Source organism: Condylostylus longicornis, unplaced genomic scaffold (assembly GCF_029603195.1).
Source record: "Condylostylus longicornis isolate FDR11 unplaced genomic scaffold, ASM2960319v2 ptg000436l, whole genome shotgun sequence".
Lineage (NCBI taxonomy): Eukaryota > Metazoa > Arthropoda > Insecta > Diptera > Dolichopodidae > Condylostylus > Condylostylus longicornis.
The window spans coordinates 1-15,864 of NW_026578395.1; the positions used below are offsets into that span (position 1 = coordinate 1).

The 15,864-nt window shown below is 43.1% G+C and overlaps 4 protein-coding genes and 1 non-coding gene across 5 annotated transcripts; 2 read left to right on the forward strand and 3 right to left on the reverse strand.

Moving 5' to 3' along the window:
- Positions 1-686: 686 nt before the first annotated feature.
- LOC129617163 (uncharacterized) lies at positions 687-2,671 on the reverse strand. The gene is made up of 7 exons (XM_055532539.1): positions 2,645-2,671; positions 1,857-1,934; positions 1,677-1,811; positions 1,356-1,626; positions 1,106-1,267; positions 924-1,058; positions 687-880 (listed from the first exon to the last, which is right to left on the reverse strand). Exons 1-7 carry the CDS (start codon positions 2,669-2,671, stop codon positions 687-689), a joined length of 1,002 nt encoding a protein of 333 aa, XP_055388514.1.
- Positions 2,672-8,924: 6,253 nt separating this feature from the next.
- Positions 8,925-10,483, forward strand: LOC129617164 (guanine/hypoxanthine permease PbuO-like). The gene is made up of 3 exons (XM_055532540.1): positions 8,925-9,818; positions 9,902-10,014; positions 10,060-10,483. The coding sequence occupies exons 1-3, from the start codon at positions 8,925-8,927 to the stop codon at positions 10,481-10,483; spliced, it is 1,431 nt and encodes a 476-aa protein (XP_055388515.1).
- Positions 10,484-10,801: 318 nt separating this feature from the next.
- LOC129617165 (uncharacterized) lies at positions 10,802-11,990 on the reverse strand. Its single transcript, XM_055532541.1, has 4 exons — positions 11,943-11,990; positions 11,662-11,809; positions 11,287-11,575; positions 10,802-11,240 (listed from the first exon to the last, which is right to left on the reverse strand). Exons 1-4 carry the CDS (start codon positions 11,988-11,990, stop codon positions 10,802-10,804), a joined length of 924 nt encoding a protein of 307 aa, XP_055388516.1.
- Positions 11,991-13,431: 1,441 nt separating this feature from the next.
- Positions 13,432-14,910, forward strand: LOC129617166 (3-ketodihydrosphingosine reductase-like). The gene is made up of 6 exons (XM_055532542.1): positions 13,432-13,558; positions 13,608-14,092; positions 14,141-14,351; positions 14,400-14,440; positions 14,502-14,654; positions 14,836-14,910. Exons 1-6 carry the CDS (start codon positions 13,432-13,434, stop codon positions 14,908-14,910), a joined length of 1,092 nt encoding a protein of 363 aa, XP_055388517.1.
- Positions 14,911-14,935: 25 nt separating this feature from the next.
- On the reverse strand, positions 14,936-15,009 carry Trnar-ucg (transfer RNA arginine (anticodon UCG)). The gene has a single exon. It is a non-coding gene; the product is annotated as a tRNA-Arg (tRNA).
- Positions 15,010-15,864: the final 855 nt, after the last annotated feature.

Consider the following 15,864-nt stretch of genomic DNA (forward strand, 5'->3'; position numbering starts at 1 on the left):
GAGAAGCAAGAAATAAGGAAAAACAGAAATGGTTCAGCGAATGAGGATTTCCGATTGATCTGCTTCTGGTCCACCAATAAACTCCCCAGATATTGAAAACAGCCTCGAAACAATTACTATACATTCTAACGATGGAGTAGAAGTGGAACCAACTGAATAGACTGAAAAGAAGAGCGAATTTTGCTGTAAAAGTTCCAAACCAGAAGGCTGCTACTTTGAAGACTCCAAAATCAACAGCAGAACCAACAAGAGATCCAATAAATAATCGTGGACCATACGCAATGATCCATCGAGTATCGAAATGAAGCCATTTCATGATGTAATAAAACACAGCAATAATGCCTGGATGGAGAATATCACGAAGGGCAATACAGGGTTCCCATTCCCATGTCAAGAATCCATATCCAAATACCAACCAATGGGCCACCTCAGAGCTTTGCCAGTGTTCATCTGGTGTGAAGGAATTATGCTGGAGAATGCTATTAGCGGCGCGAACCGCAAGACATACAAGAAAGCCACGCACGTCGTTTCTTTTAAGCATTCAGCAGTTCCTACTGTTCTCCTGGATTTTAGAAATAGAAAAATGGAATCGATTTATTTGAAACAATTACGACTCGCAGGTCGGCATATCCAATCGGCGATATCAATAGAATGGCAAAACAAAAATAACAAAATTAAAAACTACTTCAAGCAGTGGCTTCTGCCAACTTTGCTTGATCTGCAAACGTGCCGTCAACTAGTCCAGCCGAAATCATCACTTCTAGCATCTTGTCTCCAATTTTAGCAGGTGATCGGACAACATGCACACCAGCTGATTCTAACGCCTCAATCTTTCCCTCTGCGGTGCCTTTCCCCCCGGACACAATGGCACCAGCGTGGCCTGCAGATAGAAGGCTTTGAGGCCCTCAAACACGAAATCTTACCCATACGCCTTCCAGGTGGTGCACTCAACCCAGCAATGAAACTAACAACAGGCTTGCCATGCCCAGCATTTTCTGTGAGCCAAGCAGCAGCATCTTCTTCAGCGTTGCCACCAATTTCCCCAATCATAACAATTCCTGAATAATAGACTCGTATGACGTTGCAGTCATAAAACCTTGCTTACCCTTAGTTTGGGGATCAGACACAAATTTATCAAGACAGTCAATAAAGTTTGTTCCGTTGAAAGGATCACCACCAATTCCAATGCAAGTTGATTGTCCCAATTGGACTCTTGTTGTCTGATTCACAGCTTCGTATGTTAAAGTTCCGCTACGGCTAACAATTCCTAGAGAACAAATTGATGAGTTCTGTGTATCAGAGATGAATATAACACGGTAGGTGGAAGGATGGCAACATAGATATGGTGGAGTTACCAATCATCCCAGTTTTGTGAATTGAGCCTGGCATGATTCCAATTTTGCACTCGTCAGGTTTGATGATACCGGGACAATTTGGACCGATTAATCTCGACTTTGTCTGAGATTTCAAAACCTGTTTGACCCGAACCATTTCATGCTGGGGAATTCCCTCAGTGATACAAACAATGAGAGGAATTTCTGCTTCAATAGCTTCAAGAATGGCGGCTGCTGCGCCTGGTGGAGGAACATAAATGACGGTCGCATCGCACTGAGTCTCCTTTACGGCCTGCAAGAATTGGGATACTGTTCTCGTGTCACCGAAGAAATCGGCAATACCTCAGCGACAGACCCGAAAACCGGAAGCTGGTGTTTTTCATTGGTAGATTTCCAGAACGTGCCTGCTTTCTTGGGATGAACACCGCCGACCATCTGAGTTCCATAATCCATGGCCTGCTCCGTGTGAAAAGTCCCCTGAAAAAAGCGGAATAAAAATGAAGAGAGGGAACGAGGAAGCACCTGTTTCCCTGTCAGTCCTTGGCAAATAACTTTTGTGTTCTTGTCAACAAACACCCGCGCAGTCGAGCTAAACCCTCTCTAAAGAAAAAAAAAATAATAATCGATTCGACGCGTGGAAATTAAAAACGAACCTGCGGGTGAAGGAGGGGCAAACCAGAAGACAGACGGCGAGTGAAATTTTGCATTTTGATTAAAGAACTTTTCAGACAATAAAACTCTGAGAGCCAGTTGGACTAGTAGCAGTTTGACATGCATCTGAATCTTGCTGTCCCTTAAAATGAGTTTGGACAAATGAGCTGTGTGCTGCGAACTTTGGAAAGATTTCCAATCGGTTCACAATTTTTTTTGTCTGCCTCGCTCATTCAGCGTGTAAAGAGTCCAATTCCGTCCTTGTACACACAACCTCCTCCACACTGCACCAGAGATTTGGGGATCCATCTTGCTCGCCCTCCTCAGTATCTTGACGAGTTACCTCAAACGCCCACTTGTTTGGAATGTCTTTTCAAACCGCGCAAAGCTGGAACATTTCCAAAAAAGAGATGGAAAGCGAATAGAAAGCGTCTCAGAAAGCTCGGAATTCGCGTGAGCCTTCGGTATCGATGAGAATTTCACGGATGCTGCTGAAGCGTGTTTATTCAACCCTCTTGATGAATCGACAATCTCGTTCATTCACGACGCTTCAGAAATGCACTTCTGTTGCAAGAGAAACACGTTCTACATCGACATTTTGTTTTTCCCTCCAATCATCAATCAATAATAGTGTCTCCTGGCAACCACTCTCACTTCACCAAAACATTTCTTTCTTTCCTCGTCATATTCAGCGACTTCATTATCTCAGTGAGCGCGCTTTTTGATCTTCTAATTTTTCTGTGATTTAGTTCTTCATGTTCATACGGCGCTTCAATCAATCGATCAAGGAAACGTTGTGCGCATCAGAAAAGCAAATTGCATTCACCAATCCAACCGTTTATTCGCAGTGACTTCTCTGAAGGACCCTCATATTCTAGTGTGCTACTCCAACAAGTAAAATCTCGATGACTCCACCAAAGAAAATGTTCTGTTTGTTTTTTAGAAGAAACACGATAGATCGTGAAATTTCAACACTCAGCAAAGAAGTTGTCAAATACGGCAACAATAGTGATTTTCCAGTCATTTCGTGGCTTCAAAGGTAAAGATTTCTCAACAGCACTCTGTTCGACATTTATAGAATCAAAATCTTTTTTTATATCACTCTCTTGTCAGGAATGGCATAAACGAAACTTTGATTTTTGTTCTTGAAGACTTCGGCAAAAACTCTGATAAACAGTACATCACACGCCGGAAGGCATTTTGGGAAGCAGCGATCCGCACAGCTTGATGTTGTCGTTATTTTATTTTTTGAACAACGAAAGACCAGTTTGTGCACGAGAAGTTCCATAACCGAGCTTGAGAAGATCCAGCTTGAGAAGATGGACCGCGCGTCATCCCAGCAGCCAAAAGTTCCGTTGCTAAGGCTCGATGCCAGCACTGGACATCGAGCGACATCCGCTGCTGTTCAAAGCAGCTTCCGTTTTATGCGGAAGTGAGACATTGTGATCAATTCTCCCTCATCCATTTTGTTCCAGACTTCGGCGTCAAAAGTCGCTCCCTCCACAGCAACCACCAAACACTTCAAGGGGTAACGCCACTCAACAATTCCTCCTTCTCAAGCTTCTTCTTTCAGATCAAACCCAACCTTTGCTCCAGTTGCATTTGCCGATTCCAATTAGACGAGTGAGTCATTTGAAGCAATTCTTGAGGTGTTGTGACGTTTCAGACGATTGAGGAAGGACCGAGAGGACCAATAGGAGTCTACCATCGTCTGGGGGGCCCAAGGGTTGCTGATTCCGCTGGAAAAACTCCCGTTTTAGCAAGTGAGGACGACTTGATGCGTTCATCAACAACAAACTGCTACTTGGTGCTGCTCAGCCAACATGTCGCCCGGAACTGTATCTTCTGTCCCGTACTTGAGATCGCATCACTCTACTGTTCAGCATAATAATGCACACCACATGCCAAAGTCTAACCTCACTCAAATGACAACATCAAGCAAGCTTCCTCAAATGACAACATCCAACAACCTGACTCAAATGACAACATCCAACAACCCCACTCAAATGACAACATCCAACAACCCCACTCAAATGACAACATCCAACAACCTCACTCAAATTACAACATCCAACAACCTCACTCAAATGACAACATCAAAGAACTTCATCTATGCCCAGCCGGTTGCATCACGCGTCCCCTTAGCGCAGACGCAACGCACTTTTCAAACGCGAGTTCTCCACTCTCATCAGCCAGCCTTCAGTACCTCTCCCACACCCCCCACATTTCGGTCATCCCGTCAACAAATTACTCTTTCTCCCTCGGTGAGTCTCAGCGGAGGAGGTCCAATTCTTCCTAGATACATTCCATCTGCGCATTCGGCTTCGACTGCTCGCTAGAATATTCCAATTTTTTTCGTGTACTTAATTTTTTTGATCATCTGAGCGTTTAATTTGATTCAACCATCAAAAGCTGTGATGATTATATCAGATGATTATATCTTTGTGATTCTCATGCAAATAATTGTTGTTCTCACGGTGTGATTGTTTTGAATGCAATAAAAAAATTGAAGGTAAGCAGAAGTGTTTGGCAGATTTTTGTTCCTTCAACATTGATTTGTAATTTTCGCTAAGTGTTTGTCCATGGCAGAGTTTGCAGATAAAAATATTCAACATGTTTCTATACCATTCGAAAAGCAATCAGAACTTCTTCAACCTTGGTCAAATCCATTACCCAACGCTGTCACTTCTTTGTCTTCGGATGAAGTGTTGAGAAAAAGTCTTGAATCTGTTATTCCCTCCAGTCTTACTAGAAGATGCATTCGGTCAACTCCAGCAGTCACTCTTCATCCAAAAGCAAGTCCATCCCTGAGTTCACATCATGGTCCACCTCAAGCTGACCCGCTCCCGACGGCTCATCAGAAAAGTTTTTCGAATCCACCCACTGATCGCTCGAACAAGCAATCTTCATTCTCAGATCAATCTGATAGAACTTCAGGATGTTCTCATTTGGCACATCGGGGGGCAACAATCGACTTGGACCACATTGGTGGTGCGTCATTCGTATTGTCTTTTCATAATGTTCTGTTCCGTAGTCGCAGTCTCGATTCCGGTGAATCGTTCTTCTTCAACAGTCGACGCTACGACACCATGCGCAAATAAGATAAAAACTTCAAGTTTTTCATCGTTTACTCCTTGGCGATGTCTCTCTCTCTTCGGTTTTCATGAGCCACAAACGTCGTACGAGACTAAGGAAATTTTAGCTCAGATCGCTGGAACGATCCTTCCAGGACGCCTGCTTGCCATAATTGGTCCGAGTGGCGCGGTGAGTCTCTTCTATGATCATCCACCATAGCAGTCGTCATCAACTATCATCGTTTATACAGCTGTGATCAATCATGACTCATAAGAACATTGAACGCTTCAACGAGCGCTTTCCTAATTCAGGGAAAATCGACTTTATTGAATATCATCGCGGGACGTGTCATTCATACAAGCGGCGAATTGCGTCTCAATGGGGTTGCAATCAAAGCGCCACAAGAAATTAAGAAATATTGCGCATATGTTCAACAAAAGGATTTCTTCTTGAAAAATTTAACAGTCGAGGAGCATCTGGATATTCAAATAAGTCTCCGTTTGGGACCGATTTCAAGAGAAGAGCGCAACATGATCATTGATGACACCATCAATAGATTCAATCTTGGTCCGTGTCGGCGAACTCTTATTGGAGATGGATCGAAAGGAATTTCAGGGGGAGAGAGGAAACGGTTGAACGTTGCATCTGAATGTTTGACGAATCCAGCAATTTTATTAGCGGTAAGTTAAAATCTTCTACAGGAGTATTTCGATTTTATTGGTAGGATGAACCAACAACTGGAATTGACTCATTCATGGCTGCGTCGGTTGTTGCCACACTTCGCAGTCTTGCAGCTTCTGAGCGATCAGTCATTGTAAGCAGAGTAAAGTAGAGACTTGAACGACAAGTCATCGTCAGGCAACTCTTCATCAGCCAAGTTCACAGCTTTTTAACCAATTTGATGAAGTCATGCTTTTAGCTGAAGGGAGAGTGTTATATCTAGGAGACCGTCTAGGTTTGTGACTCGCCGGGGTACACGCGGCGATAGAGACTCTAGAGATCAACATAGAACCGTATTTCTTTTGGGATTATCAGGAAGTATTGAATGGTTTGAGCGATTGGGACTTCATTGCCCCAAATTAGTCAACCCTGCGGATTTCATGATCAAAATTGTGAGCCTTCCACAAGATCGGGAGTCGAGGCAAAAAAAATTAAAACAAATTGATGAATGGGCGGAAGTTTGGGCGAAGGAAGGCGATTCTTTCTTACAGGTGATCATTCTTCATAAAATATTTATCATTCATAAAATAACTATTTTTTATAGGAATGGACTGATGCTGAGCGTTATCGATTTTTTGAGTCATCGAAGTCCTTCGCTGAGAGAAGTATCGAAATTTCCTTATCGCAAGTCAGTTTCATCAAATCATTCAAACCATCATCTTCTTCCATTTGCCAGGAAGTTTCAACGCAGAGACCTCACGAACGTGGCACGTGCTCAACAGAACTCGGATCAAATGCATCTTTCCCTGAATGCGGCGAAGGTCTTTCACCTACAGAAATCAAGCGTTCGCCCCTACTTAGTGACATGGCAACGTTAAGGCAATCGTCCCATCAAGCAGTTTTCGGAACCTTTATTTGTTCATCTCCGAGAGTCGCGCGGCGGGAAGCATTTGCTCCAAAAAAATCGAGAGCATGGAGAAGAAAATGGATGGGGGGAAAATCTCCCGGTGGTCGAGTGATCGATAAACATGGATATACACCGAAAAGTACTTCTGGAGAGATGCATCAAAGACATCATCAACATCTCGAGCCTCCATCTCCCCCAACATTTGGTCCACAAGGGACTAGTTTAATTCTTCCACTCCAATCAGCAAGAAGTAAAGAACAGACAAACAAATCGCAGGATGGAGGAGATTTGTTTGCATGGAAGGAGTTTATTGATCGAGATAAAAATGTGCAAACCCATCGGTCTGTATCGAGTTATCACTCTACAAGCTCGAAAGAATTTTCTGAGTTACAAAGCGAAAGATTACTGTAAGCATGAACAACCCTTATCTCATTTAAATAATTGTTTTGTGTAGAGATAAGGCGTCTCGATCAAAAACCTTCTGTTTCGAGTTTCGTACACTTTTATCGCGATCTCTTGCCACAAATAGTAGAGATCGTATTGTTGTTCATGCGAGAGCTCTACAAACAATCTACATCGCCATCGTTTACTCCACAATTTTCTACAGGTCAGTGTTCTTTCGTATGGCAAGGCATTGATTGGATTTCAACTTCTTTAATGCAGATTGGGGAATTCAATCCACGACGCAAAAAGCAAACTTTCCGCGATATTCTTCGTGCTGACAAACCAAGCAAGTTGACATCACAGATTGCGAATCGACATTCAATCCTTGTAGGGGCTTGTTGGTGCCGTTGCAGTCTGTTCAACGTTTGTCAATGAAAAAGTTATAATTTACAGAGAAATTGAAAGCGGACTGTTCCGAATAACTCCTTACATATGTGCGAAAATCGTGGCTGGTATGTTCAACCCCCAGAATCCCAACCCACAAAATCCACCTCAGTTTCCCATTTATCTTGTAGACATTCCTGTACAAACATTCTTTCCTCTCATCTTCAATACAATTTGTTTTTGGGTCATGGGACTCGGCAATGAATGGACTCCATTTTTCCTTTCGTGTTTGGTTGCTTTATTGGTAAGTAAAACAACTCTCCTGACTGTCAATTTTATGCCATCTAAAAGGTTTCGAATGCTGCCATATCTGTGGGTTATCTTGGTTCCGCAACAGCTCAAAATGTAAGGGTTTGTTCCTTTATGCCTTTGCTCATCCTTCTTCAGAGTGATCGCGCCCTCATCACCGCACAAATGTGGGTTCTTCCCGCTTTGCTATTCGGTATGTCTCTTCCATCATCTCCATCACAATTCTTCTTCATAAATATTATTTCCATCACAATTCTTCGTTCTTCTAGGTGGCTATGCAGTCAAGCTCTCTGATATCTCCTTTCCATTGAGCTTACTCCAATACATCAGCTATTTTCGCTACGGATTTATCGCTTATTCTTTTCTTGCCTTTGCTGGACAAAATATCGACATCCAGCATCCTCAACAGATTCCTTATTCCGGAGAAGATGTAAGGAGATCTCTTCACAACTTCATGATTTCTGACTCACTTTTCATTCTTCTCTGTTTGTTCAGTTCGTCTCTGATTATGTTGGATTCAAGATCAATGGTATTCATGATTTCTGGATGCAAATATTATGGCTTGTCGTCATGATCATCGTTTTTCGTATTATCATAATTTTGATAGTCATTCCAGCATCGAAACGATGGAGAGAAAACCAGTGAAATTGATCAATTTCTTTTGAAGTGGTTTAGTGGCATTTTGAACTTTTTTCCTTTTGAATTGTTGCTACCAAGTTGAGTTCCCACTGCAAAAGAACAGGTCTACTTTTTTTTGGCTACTGCAGCTTTTCTTGCGGCTTCAAGTTTCCTGAAAAATACAATTCAATTGCAACTTTCGTGTTTCATCTCGACTGACTTTTTGTCCTCAGCTTGTTGACTCTTGAAACTTTTGTCCTCCTCAGTTTCATCTTTGTCTTGCCGTTTCGCGGACTTCAAAGGCTTCTTCTTCCCTCCCTGATAAGAAGCAGAGTTGATCTATTCTGAGGGTGCTGCTTCTTACTTGAGTATCGAGCGGCATTGATGAATAATGTCTACGAGAAGATGAAAAGTGAAATGGGACAGTAAAGCAGGTCGCACTCCTAAATGGCGAATGACAGGTTATCCTGAGCGGTTTCCCGACTTGGTTGCTCCGTATTATTATGAACTGAACTATGCCGGATATCCAACTGCATGTCGTGAGAGAACTTACTTTCTGGTAAACCAGGAACAACTTCATTTCCAGTCTGAACAAGACACAGATGGATACTTCTTCTGGTGGCCTCTATCATGATATTGAGGATGATCGGTCCAGGACCCCACCTCAATCATTCAACACAATCTCCACAACATCTTCACTTGCTAAAAGGTTAGATCGGTATTTTGAGATTACTGCGCGGGGATCGACTATTTCGACAGAACTTCGTGCAGGAATCATTCTTTATGCATCGATGTGTTACATCATTGTTGTTAACCCAGACATCCTTTCAGCAGCTGGTTTGGAGAAAGGACACACAGCTACAGCCACCACCTTTTCTGGGATGGTTTGCACACTCTTATTCTCACTCTATGCGAATCTTCCTTTCGGTTCCGCCCCAGGAATGGGTTTAAACACACTCTTCGCTTACGAATTGGTCCGCCAAAATGATTTAACGCCAGAACAAGCGCTTGGATGCTCATTAGCTGCGGGTCTTGTTTTCCTTTTCTTGGCGCTCACTGGATTGTCTTCAGTGATTGTCAATAACATTCCGCTAACGATGAAGAAAGCTGTTGTTGTAGGAATTGGTTTCTTCCAAACAATTATTGGTTTATATTCTATGGGAATTATTGCACATGGGAGATTCACAATATTGGAAATGGGAGATTTATCATCAGCTTCTCAATGGATGGCAATTTTCACGTTGGTCATGATAGCATTATTATTGTTGTTGGAGGTCCCTGGATCAATTCTCGTTGGCATCATTGTTAGCATGGCCCTGTCGCTCATGCTTAAGCTTTCACCGGTTCCAAAGGAAATTTTCAGTCTGCCACAATTCGGTTCCACTCGTTTTGATTTTTCAATTCTAAAAACACAAACGGGGGCTCTCATGACATTATTCCTCTTCCTCGTACTTTTCATCGACACTGGCGGTGTCATGATCGGCCTTGCAGCTCAGGTATCAACAACGTCCAACCCCGTCTATCTTGGTATCGCAAACTGCTCCTACCTTGGTGTCCCAATCTCGCTATTGCTCTTCAGGGTGAATCTTTGTTGGATCGACATGGAAATGTTGTTAATGCTTCAAAGGGATACGTTTCGTTAGGAATCGGTGTTTTAGTTTCCTCCTATTTCGGAACATCACCAATGGTCATGTAAGCCGCCAGCATTGACGGTTCAGACACGTTCTCATTTCTCAGTTTCTTGGAGTCAGCTGCGGCTATTAATCAAGGAGGCCGCACTGGATTGACGTCTCTCGTTAGTGCAGCTCTCCTTGGACTCTCAGCTTTCTTTGTCCCTCTTATTCGATACGTTCCCACAAGTGCTACTTCACCCATTCTTGTCCTTGTGGGAAGTTTTATGATGGGTGCTGTCATGGCAATACCTTGGGATAAAATCAATCATTCTCTTCCAGCATACATAACAATTGCGATGATTACATTTACATGTTCCATTTCGCATGGTTTGCTCGCTGGACTACTTTTCTATTTTGTTTTGAACGTTCCATTTGTTATTGCAAGAGTAAGTCACCAAGATCATATGACTATTCTTCTATGGCTAGAGATCTCAATAGTTGTTCATCATCCTTCTCGTTTCAGCTTACAGGATGGCGATGGCTTATGAGGCGATTGGTCATCGATGAGACGTTAGCGTCGCCACTCGAAAAGAGATTAACTTTCGAACGGTCGATTGAAAGGAAACGCGATCAGCTTTTCTCTCTCCGCAACGATACAGTCGATCCTGAAATTTTGCGCAATTCTTTAAGATCAAACATCGGATGGTAAGCGAAGGTTGAAGAGACCGAAAATGTCCATTCGTTCTTCTCAGGATGTAGGTCGTTGGGTTCTTCTGTAAACAGTTTTTAGTTTTTGCTTTTTGCTTTTTTTCTAATTTTCACATGCTGTGCGACTCTGAATGTGTATTGTGATGTGTCAGCAAAAACTAAGCCAGTGTTATGGACTTCTTCAGGTGCGTTTTAATACCAGTAGCTTCACCACCGTAGTTTCCAGAAGCAGTTCCCTCCCGCATATCTTGTTGCGTTCCCTGTGGTACAAAATAATGACAAGATTTCTGACTAGTCATTCTTACTTTAAGTCGTTTGAGTTTCCTTTCATATTTCATACGGTTATGGGCTCTTGCTGTTCCCTCAATTCGCTTTCTCTTACGGACGAGTCCTTTATTCTTCTCTATGGTGTAAGATGTTCCTCTTTTCCCCTCAACTTCATCGTCTAGCGTCGGTAGAGTCTTCAACTGTTGTTCTCTATATTTTGCTTTTTTAAGATCTTTCTTGGATTTCTTGGTTTCGAGTGTTTCACGAATCACGCCAGGCATTTCAGTTTCCTCATTCCCATCATCAGATTCGATACCTCCACCGAAATGTCTGCAAGAGAGCGGAATGTTTGCCTGTCCTTACTCTCAACGCTTACCCGTCAGCATCAACTGCGTGCTTCTTCCTCCTGTTCACTTCTCTTGCTGTTACGTGGAAATCGCTTTCTTGTGATTTCGTTGCTTTCTTAGATCTTTCTAATCTATCCGATGCTTGTTGCACTGCAGAAAGACTTTGAGCCAGTCGGGCTGTCGATTTGCTTCCTCCAAACCCCAACGACGGATCATCAAATGTTGAATCAATTGCAGAATCCGCAAATGATGTTAATTCATTCAACGTCGAGCCCCCAGCCAAAATGAATTTCTGTTTTTCTTTAAGCAACCGTTGAGCTGCGACAAAAAGAAGAGATATTCATAATTTAGTTCAACTGCCACTGTGAAGCAACAACAGCTCAACTTTTCTCCCAGTTTATTACCTTTTTTGTCTGCTTTCGTTCTCGCCAATCGGAACATGTTCTCTTCTTCGAATGCTTCTTTCTCTGCTTGACGTTCGAGCATCAGCCGGGAAACTTTACTTTCTGAAGCGAGCTTGTCCAAAGATGCTCCTCCCAATTCCAGGGGTGTCTAATGAATCAACAAATAAGCAAAAGCGTTTCAAGACAAGCAAGCAACAGTGACAACATCACAGATCTCATTCATCTAGCGTAGACATCTATCTCATCTAGCCTAGACATAGAATCACTATAATGCAACTCACTTCTTGGAACTCTTCTCTTAAGGCATCAACGATTTCACTCCTCTTCATTCTTTCTTTGTCCTTTGCCTTTTGCTTCTCCAGCTTCCTTTGAAGAGCATTCTAAAGAAGCGTAACACATGTCATGCAGCATCACTCATCATTCGGTCGGACCTTCGTTTTGTCTACATAGTCCATGACTACAAGTTTAGGCGGTTTGTAGATTCCTGTCTTCGCCGCTTCTTCCTCCTCTTCTTCATCCTCAGAATCGGAGAGTGTCAAATTTTTACTAAATGCCATCGGATCTTCAGACCCGAAGGGAACAAGCAAGTCGGGTCGCGGCTTCAAGTCTTGATGAGATGCGGGAGTTTCAGACAGAAGGTTCGACATTTGAGATTGGAGTCTCGTTTCAATTGGTCTTATTTTCGTTAGGAGAACCTTTAACTCAATTAAACGCTCAACGACTGGGTGATTTGAGATAAACTGGCCGCTCAATTTGAGAAGAATATAATAACAGAGATATTGGAGATAACAAAGAAGAAGATGGTGCTTCATTTCCAAATACGAGAGTCCCTGCAAATCAAAATGATGAAAATCTTAGAACGAGCTTCAGTACCTCAGAAGTCAACAATTCTCTTAATTCAACTTTGTCCAGAAGCGGTGAAACCCTCTGAGCAATTTCAGAGGAAATTTCTTTCATTTCCTTTAAAAGGGGCAAGAGCTCTGGATGGTCCTTTTCAATTAATAATCTTTTCTCTTCCTCTGTCATCGTCTTCAATGTGGACGTTCCATGAGAGGCTGCAACATCTGAACTGTTTAATGCTTCGGTGTCGATGGAAGTGTCAAGTCCACTCAAGATGGAATCTAATTCCTGAAACAATCGGAAACAAACGTCAATAACCCGAATATTTCCATTTGCTACCTTTTCAAATGTCGAAACCAAACTTGTTGAAACGCGTGTGTCACCCTCAGTTGCAGCCAATAATAAATCTTCAGTTTCAAAATCTTCCTCCCTTAATTTTTCTAAATGTTCCTTCTGATATTCTACTGCTTCTTCTTCTTGCATCTCTAAGTCGCTCCCATCAGAATCTCCATCTTCATTATCGAAATCAAGATCTTCTTCATAATAATCTGCAGCTTTTTTGCCCCAATCTCGTCTTACAGTCTCCTTCTCCTCCTTATCACCTCCAACTTCATTTCCGTGATTTTCCAGCCCCATCGCCTTCATGTCCAATTCATCAGCATCCGAGTTCTCAGAATCTACAAGAACCGTTGACACTAATCAGAGGGTGTGGTCTCACCATCGGCCATCAAGGGGATTAAGTCTTTCGTCGACGAGTCGCCGTATCTTTTTTCGTAATGCGCATCCACGTCATCGTAGCCGTAGTCCTCGATCCCACTCTTTGAGTTCTTTTTCGACGAACCCTTCTTCGCTTTTTTTCCCATTTTCTGTGACAGACGGATCAGGTACACCGAGAATCCATTGGGACAGCTTCCTTAGGGGCTAGCGCTGATGCTTGTGTTCGGCGCCATTGTCATTGTTGCCACTGCTCTTCTAGCGACCTTTGTTCTTCGGTGGTTGCGGCCCAAAGAATTGGAGATCAAGGGCAAACACGTGTGCATCACTGGGGGTTCTGAAGGTAACACTAGAGCAGTAATTCGCTCGGATCTGGCTGCCGTTTGCTCTAGGAATCGGATTGAGTTTGGCACAGGAATGCGTAAGAAAAGGTGCTTTTGCCGTTACACTTATCGCAAGAAGTCCGAAGAAATTGGAGGTGGCAGTGGAGCAGCTCTCGACTACAGCCGGTCCCTATGAGTGCCGTTCTGCAAGCGACTCGGAATCGAATTCCTCGTGTGTCGTTAGAGCGTTTTCATGTGATGTCACTGACGCTCAAAGTGTGACGAAGCTGTTCAAGATTGTGAATGAAACTTCTCTGGATGTTTTCTCGAAGGATTCTGAAGGGCAAGAGGCGCTTGCTGCAGCGAAATCTGCAGGTCTGGTTGCAATAAGAACGACAGACGGAAAATGTGTTCCAACCAAAATTCGTCCGATTGATATTTTGATCAACTGTGCTGGGACATGCGTTTGTGATGAATTCGACTCTCTAGAGCCGCAAGAATTGGAAATTCAATTGCGACTGAATGTGTGCGGAACGATGTATCCATGTCAAGAAGTGAGTTTTGTTTAAATGTAGAAAAAATGATGATCTGCCTTCCCCCAGTTGATGAAATTCGTTCAACGTGAAGAAGATGCGGGCGAGCATCCGAAGAGAGTGATCGTCTTGTTGGGTTCACTTGCGTCTCAGCTTAATATTTACGGGTTTGTTGCTTATGGAGCGTCAAAGTTTGCTATACGAGGAATTTGGGAGGCTTTAACGATGGAATGTGACCCTCTGAACATTAGAATCGTTTGTGCATTCCCTCCAAATACAGGTCAACTGGTCACCTATCCACTGCTGGTTTTGAATCTTTTTTGCTCAGACACTCCCGGATTTGAGATCGAAAACCGCCGCAAACCAGAAGTAGGATTCTCCTCATACACTTCATAGCATCTCCCTCATAGCCAGGTGTCATTATTTTCAGATCACAAAGATCATCGAAGATACTCCTGGTTTGTATACCGCTGATGAAGTCGCCACTTCTATTATTGATGGCATAGAGCGAGGTAAGAGCTCTCTTGTTCGCTTGGGACATCAAAGGTGTCAGGGTCCCGACGAGTTACGGTTGGCGTTATGGGTTGGATCCTTGCTGCTCTGACGTCTGGATTCTCTCCAGGTAAGATTTCATATTTGATTCCCGAATATTGAGTTTCGCAGCGTCTGATATTTTTGAAGCGCTGTCTGATGTTCTTATAATTCCGATTGGACGGTAAACTATCCTGCTAGTTTCATCTTGTCTCATGATTTTGTCTCTATAGAGTTGTAGCGGTCGTCCTTTCGGCCTACTGGCGCAATCTCATTCACAAACAATCGAGAAAAAATACAGAGAATAAAAAAAACAAAATAAAACTAAAAAAATAGGCCAAGCAGGATTCGAACCCACGACCACCCGGTCCGAAGCCGGGCATTCTATCCAACTGAACTATTGGCCCTTAAATATCAAGCGAATCATGAAGCCAACTAGAGAAAGCAATCAACCGTCTACTTCGGCTTCAGGCGTTTCAACGGACCGCCGGCCTGATGGGATGGAGAAGAGTTGAAGCTGCAACATAGATGACCCACGTTATTTAGCTCGCTCTTGCAGGTTTGGATGAAGTCTCGAGTGAACCGACTACTTCTAATAGCAAAAACCTGGAACGCGTTGCTTTTCTGTTAAAACAATAGGCCTTTGAATGCCCTTTTGGTCTGATTCAGGATCTCACTGTCAGCATTTGGTAGAGATTCTGCTCTAGGAACCGCGCACTAAACCCGGCGAAAAGTCGGAATAAGGGATTCATAAGGTGAGCCTGCCAAAGTGGAATGTGGCATCAAATTTGCTGGCAAGGGGCTATTACTCAATTATCTCAGCAACGTCTCCTTTCTTATATCCAACCGGCCTCGATGAGGTTTCAGGTCATGAGGACCACACCAGTTCCGAGAAGATGAAAAAACTTCGGAACAAATCCGACTGTTTTACAACAAAAAACACTTGGATCAACTTTGTGCTTTCCTATTCTTCCTTCTTCCTTCCGCCACAAGCTTCATCATTATTGGTTCTTTGCACACTGTATATTTACAATAGGGCGCAGAGACGATCATGCCACCGGATTCAGGGACAATGTTTAGACAACATGAAACCGATGTTACTGTCTTGCTGGATTCTTTGGTTTTATCAGGATGCTTTTTCTCCTCCATTATTTGCATCTTGAGTTGCTTCTCTCTACTTTCTTTCTCCACTTGAACACGTTCTTCTGTGAGTTCTTTGAGATGCTGAAATTGTTCTTGTTTCCCTCGTTCTTCTGCAACTC

Excerpts from the sequence above, each read along its gene's own strand:
- LOC129617165 (XM_055532541.1), bottom strand. The coding sequence starts at position 11,990 with ATGAAGAGGAGTGAAATCGTTGATGCCTTAAGAGAAGAGTTCCAAGAA. Across the intron at positions 11,810-11,942 it reads TAAGAGAAGAGTTCCAAGAA|ACACCCCTGGAATTGGGAGG; the intron begins GTGAGTTGCATT and ends TTGATTCATTAG. Across the intron at positions 11,241-11,286 it reads CACGCAGTTGATGCTGACGG|ACATTTCGGTGGAGGTATCG; the intron begins GTAAGCGTTGAG and ends GCTCTCTTGCAG.
- LOC129617163 (XM_055532539.1), bottom strand. The coding sequence starts at position 2,671 with ATGACGAGGAAAGAAAGAAATGTTTTG. Across the intron at positions 1,627-1,676 it reads TTTTCGGGTCTGTCGCTGAG|GCCGTAAAGGAGACTCAGTG; the intron begins GTATTGCCGATT and ends CAATTCTTGCAG. Across the intron at positions 881-923 it reads ACCACCTGGAAGGCGTATGG|GCCACGCTGGTGCCATTGTG; the intron begins GTAAGATTTCGT and ends TTCTATCTGCAG.
- LOC129617164 (XM_055532540.1), top strand. The coding sequence starts at position 8,925 with ATGGATACTTCTTCTGGTGGCCTCTATCATGATATTGAGGATGATCGG. Across the intron at positions 9,819-9,901 it reads TGATCGGCCTTGCAGCTCAG|GGTGAATCTTTGTTGGATCG; the intron begins GTATCAACAACG and ends ATTGCTCTTCAG. Across the intron at positions 10,015-10,059 it reads GGAACATCACCAATGGTCAT|TTTCTTGGAGTCAGCTGCGG; the intron begins GTAAGCCGCCAG and ends CTCATTTCTCAG.
- LOC129617166 (XM_055532542.1), top strand. The coding sequence starts at position 13,432 with ATGCTTGTGTTCGGCGCCATTGTCATTGTTGCCACTGCTCTTCTAGCG. Across the intron at positions 14,093-14,140 it reads CGATGTATCCATGTCAAGAA|TTGATGAAATTCGTTCAACG; the intron begins GTGAGTTTTGTT and ends GCCTTCCCCCAG. Across the intron at positions 14,655-14,835 it reads AGTTACGGTTGGCGTTATGG|AGTTGTAGCGGTCGTCCTTT; the intron begins GTTGGATCCTTG and ends TTGTCTCTATAG.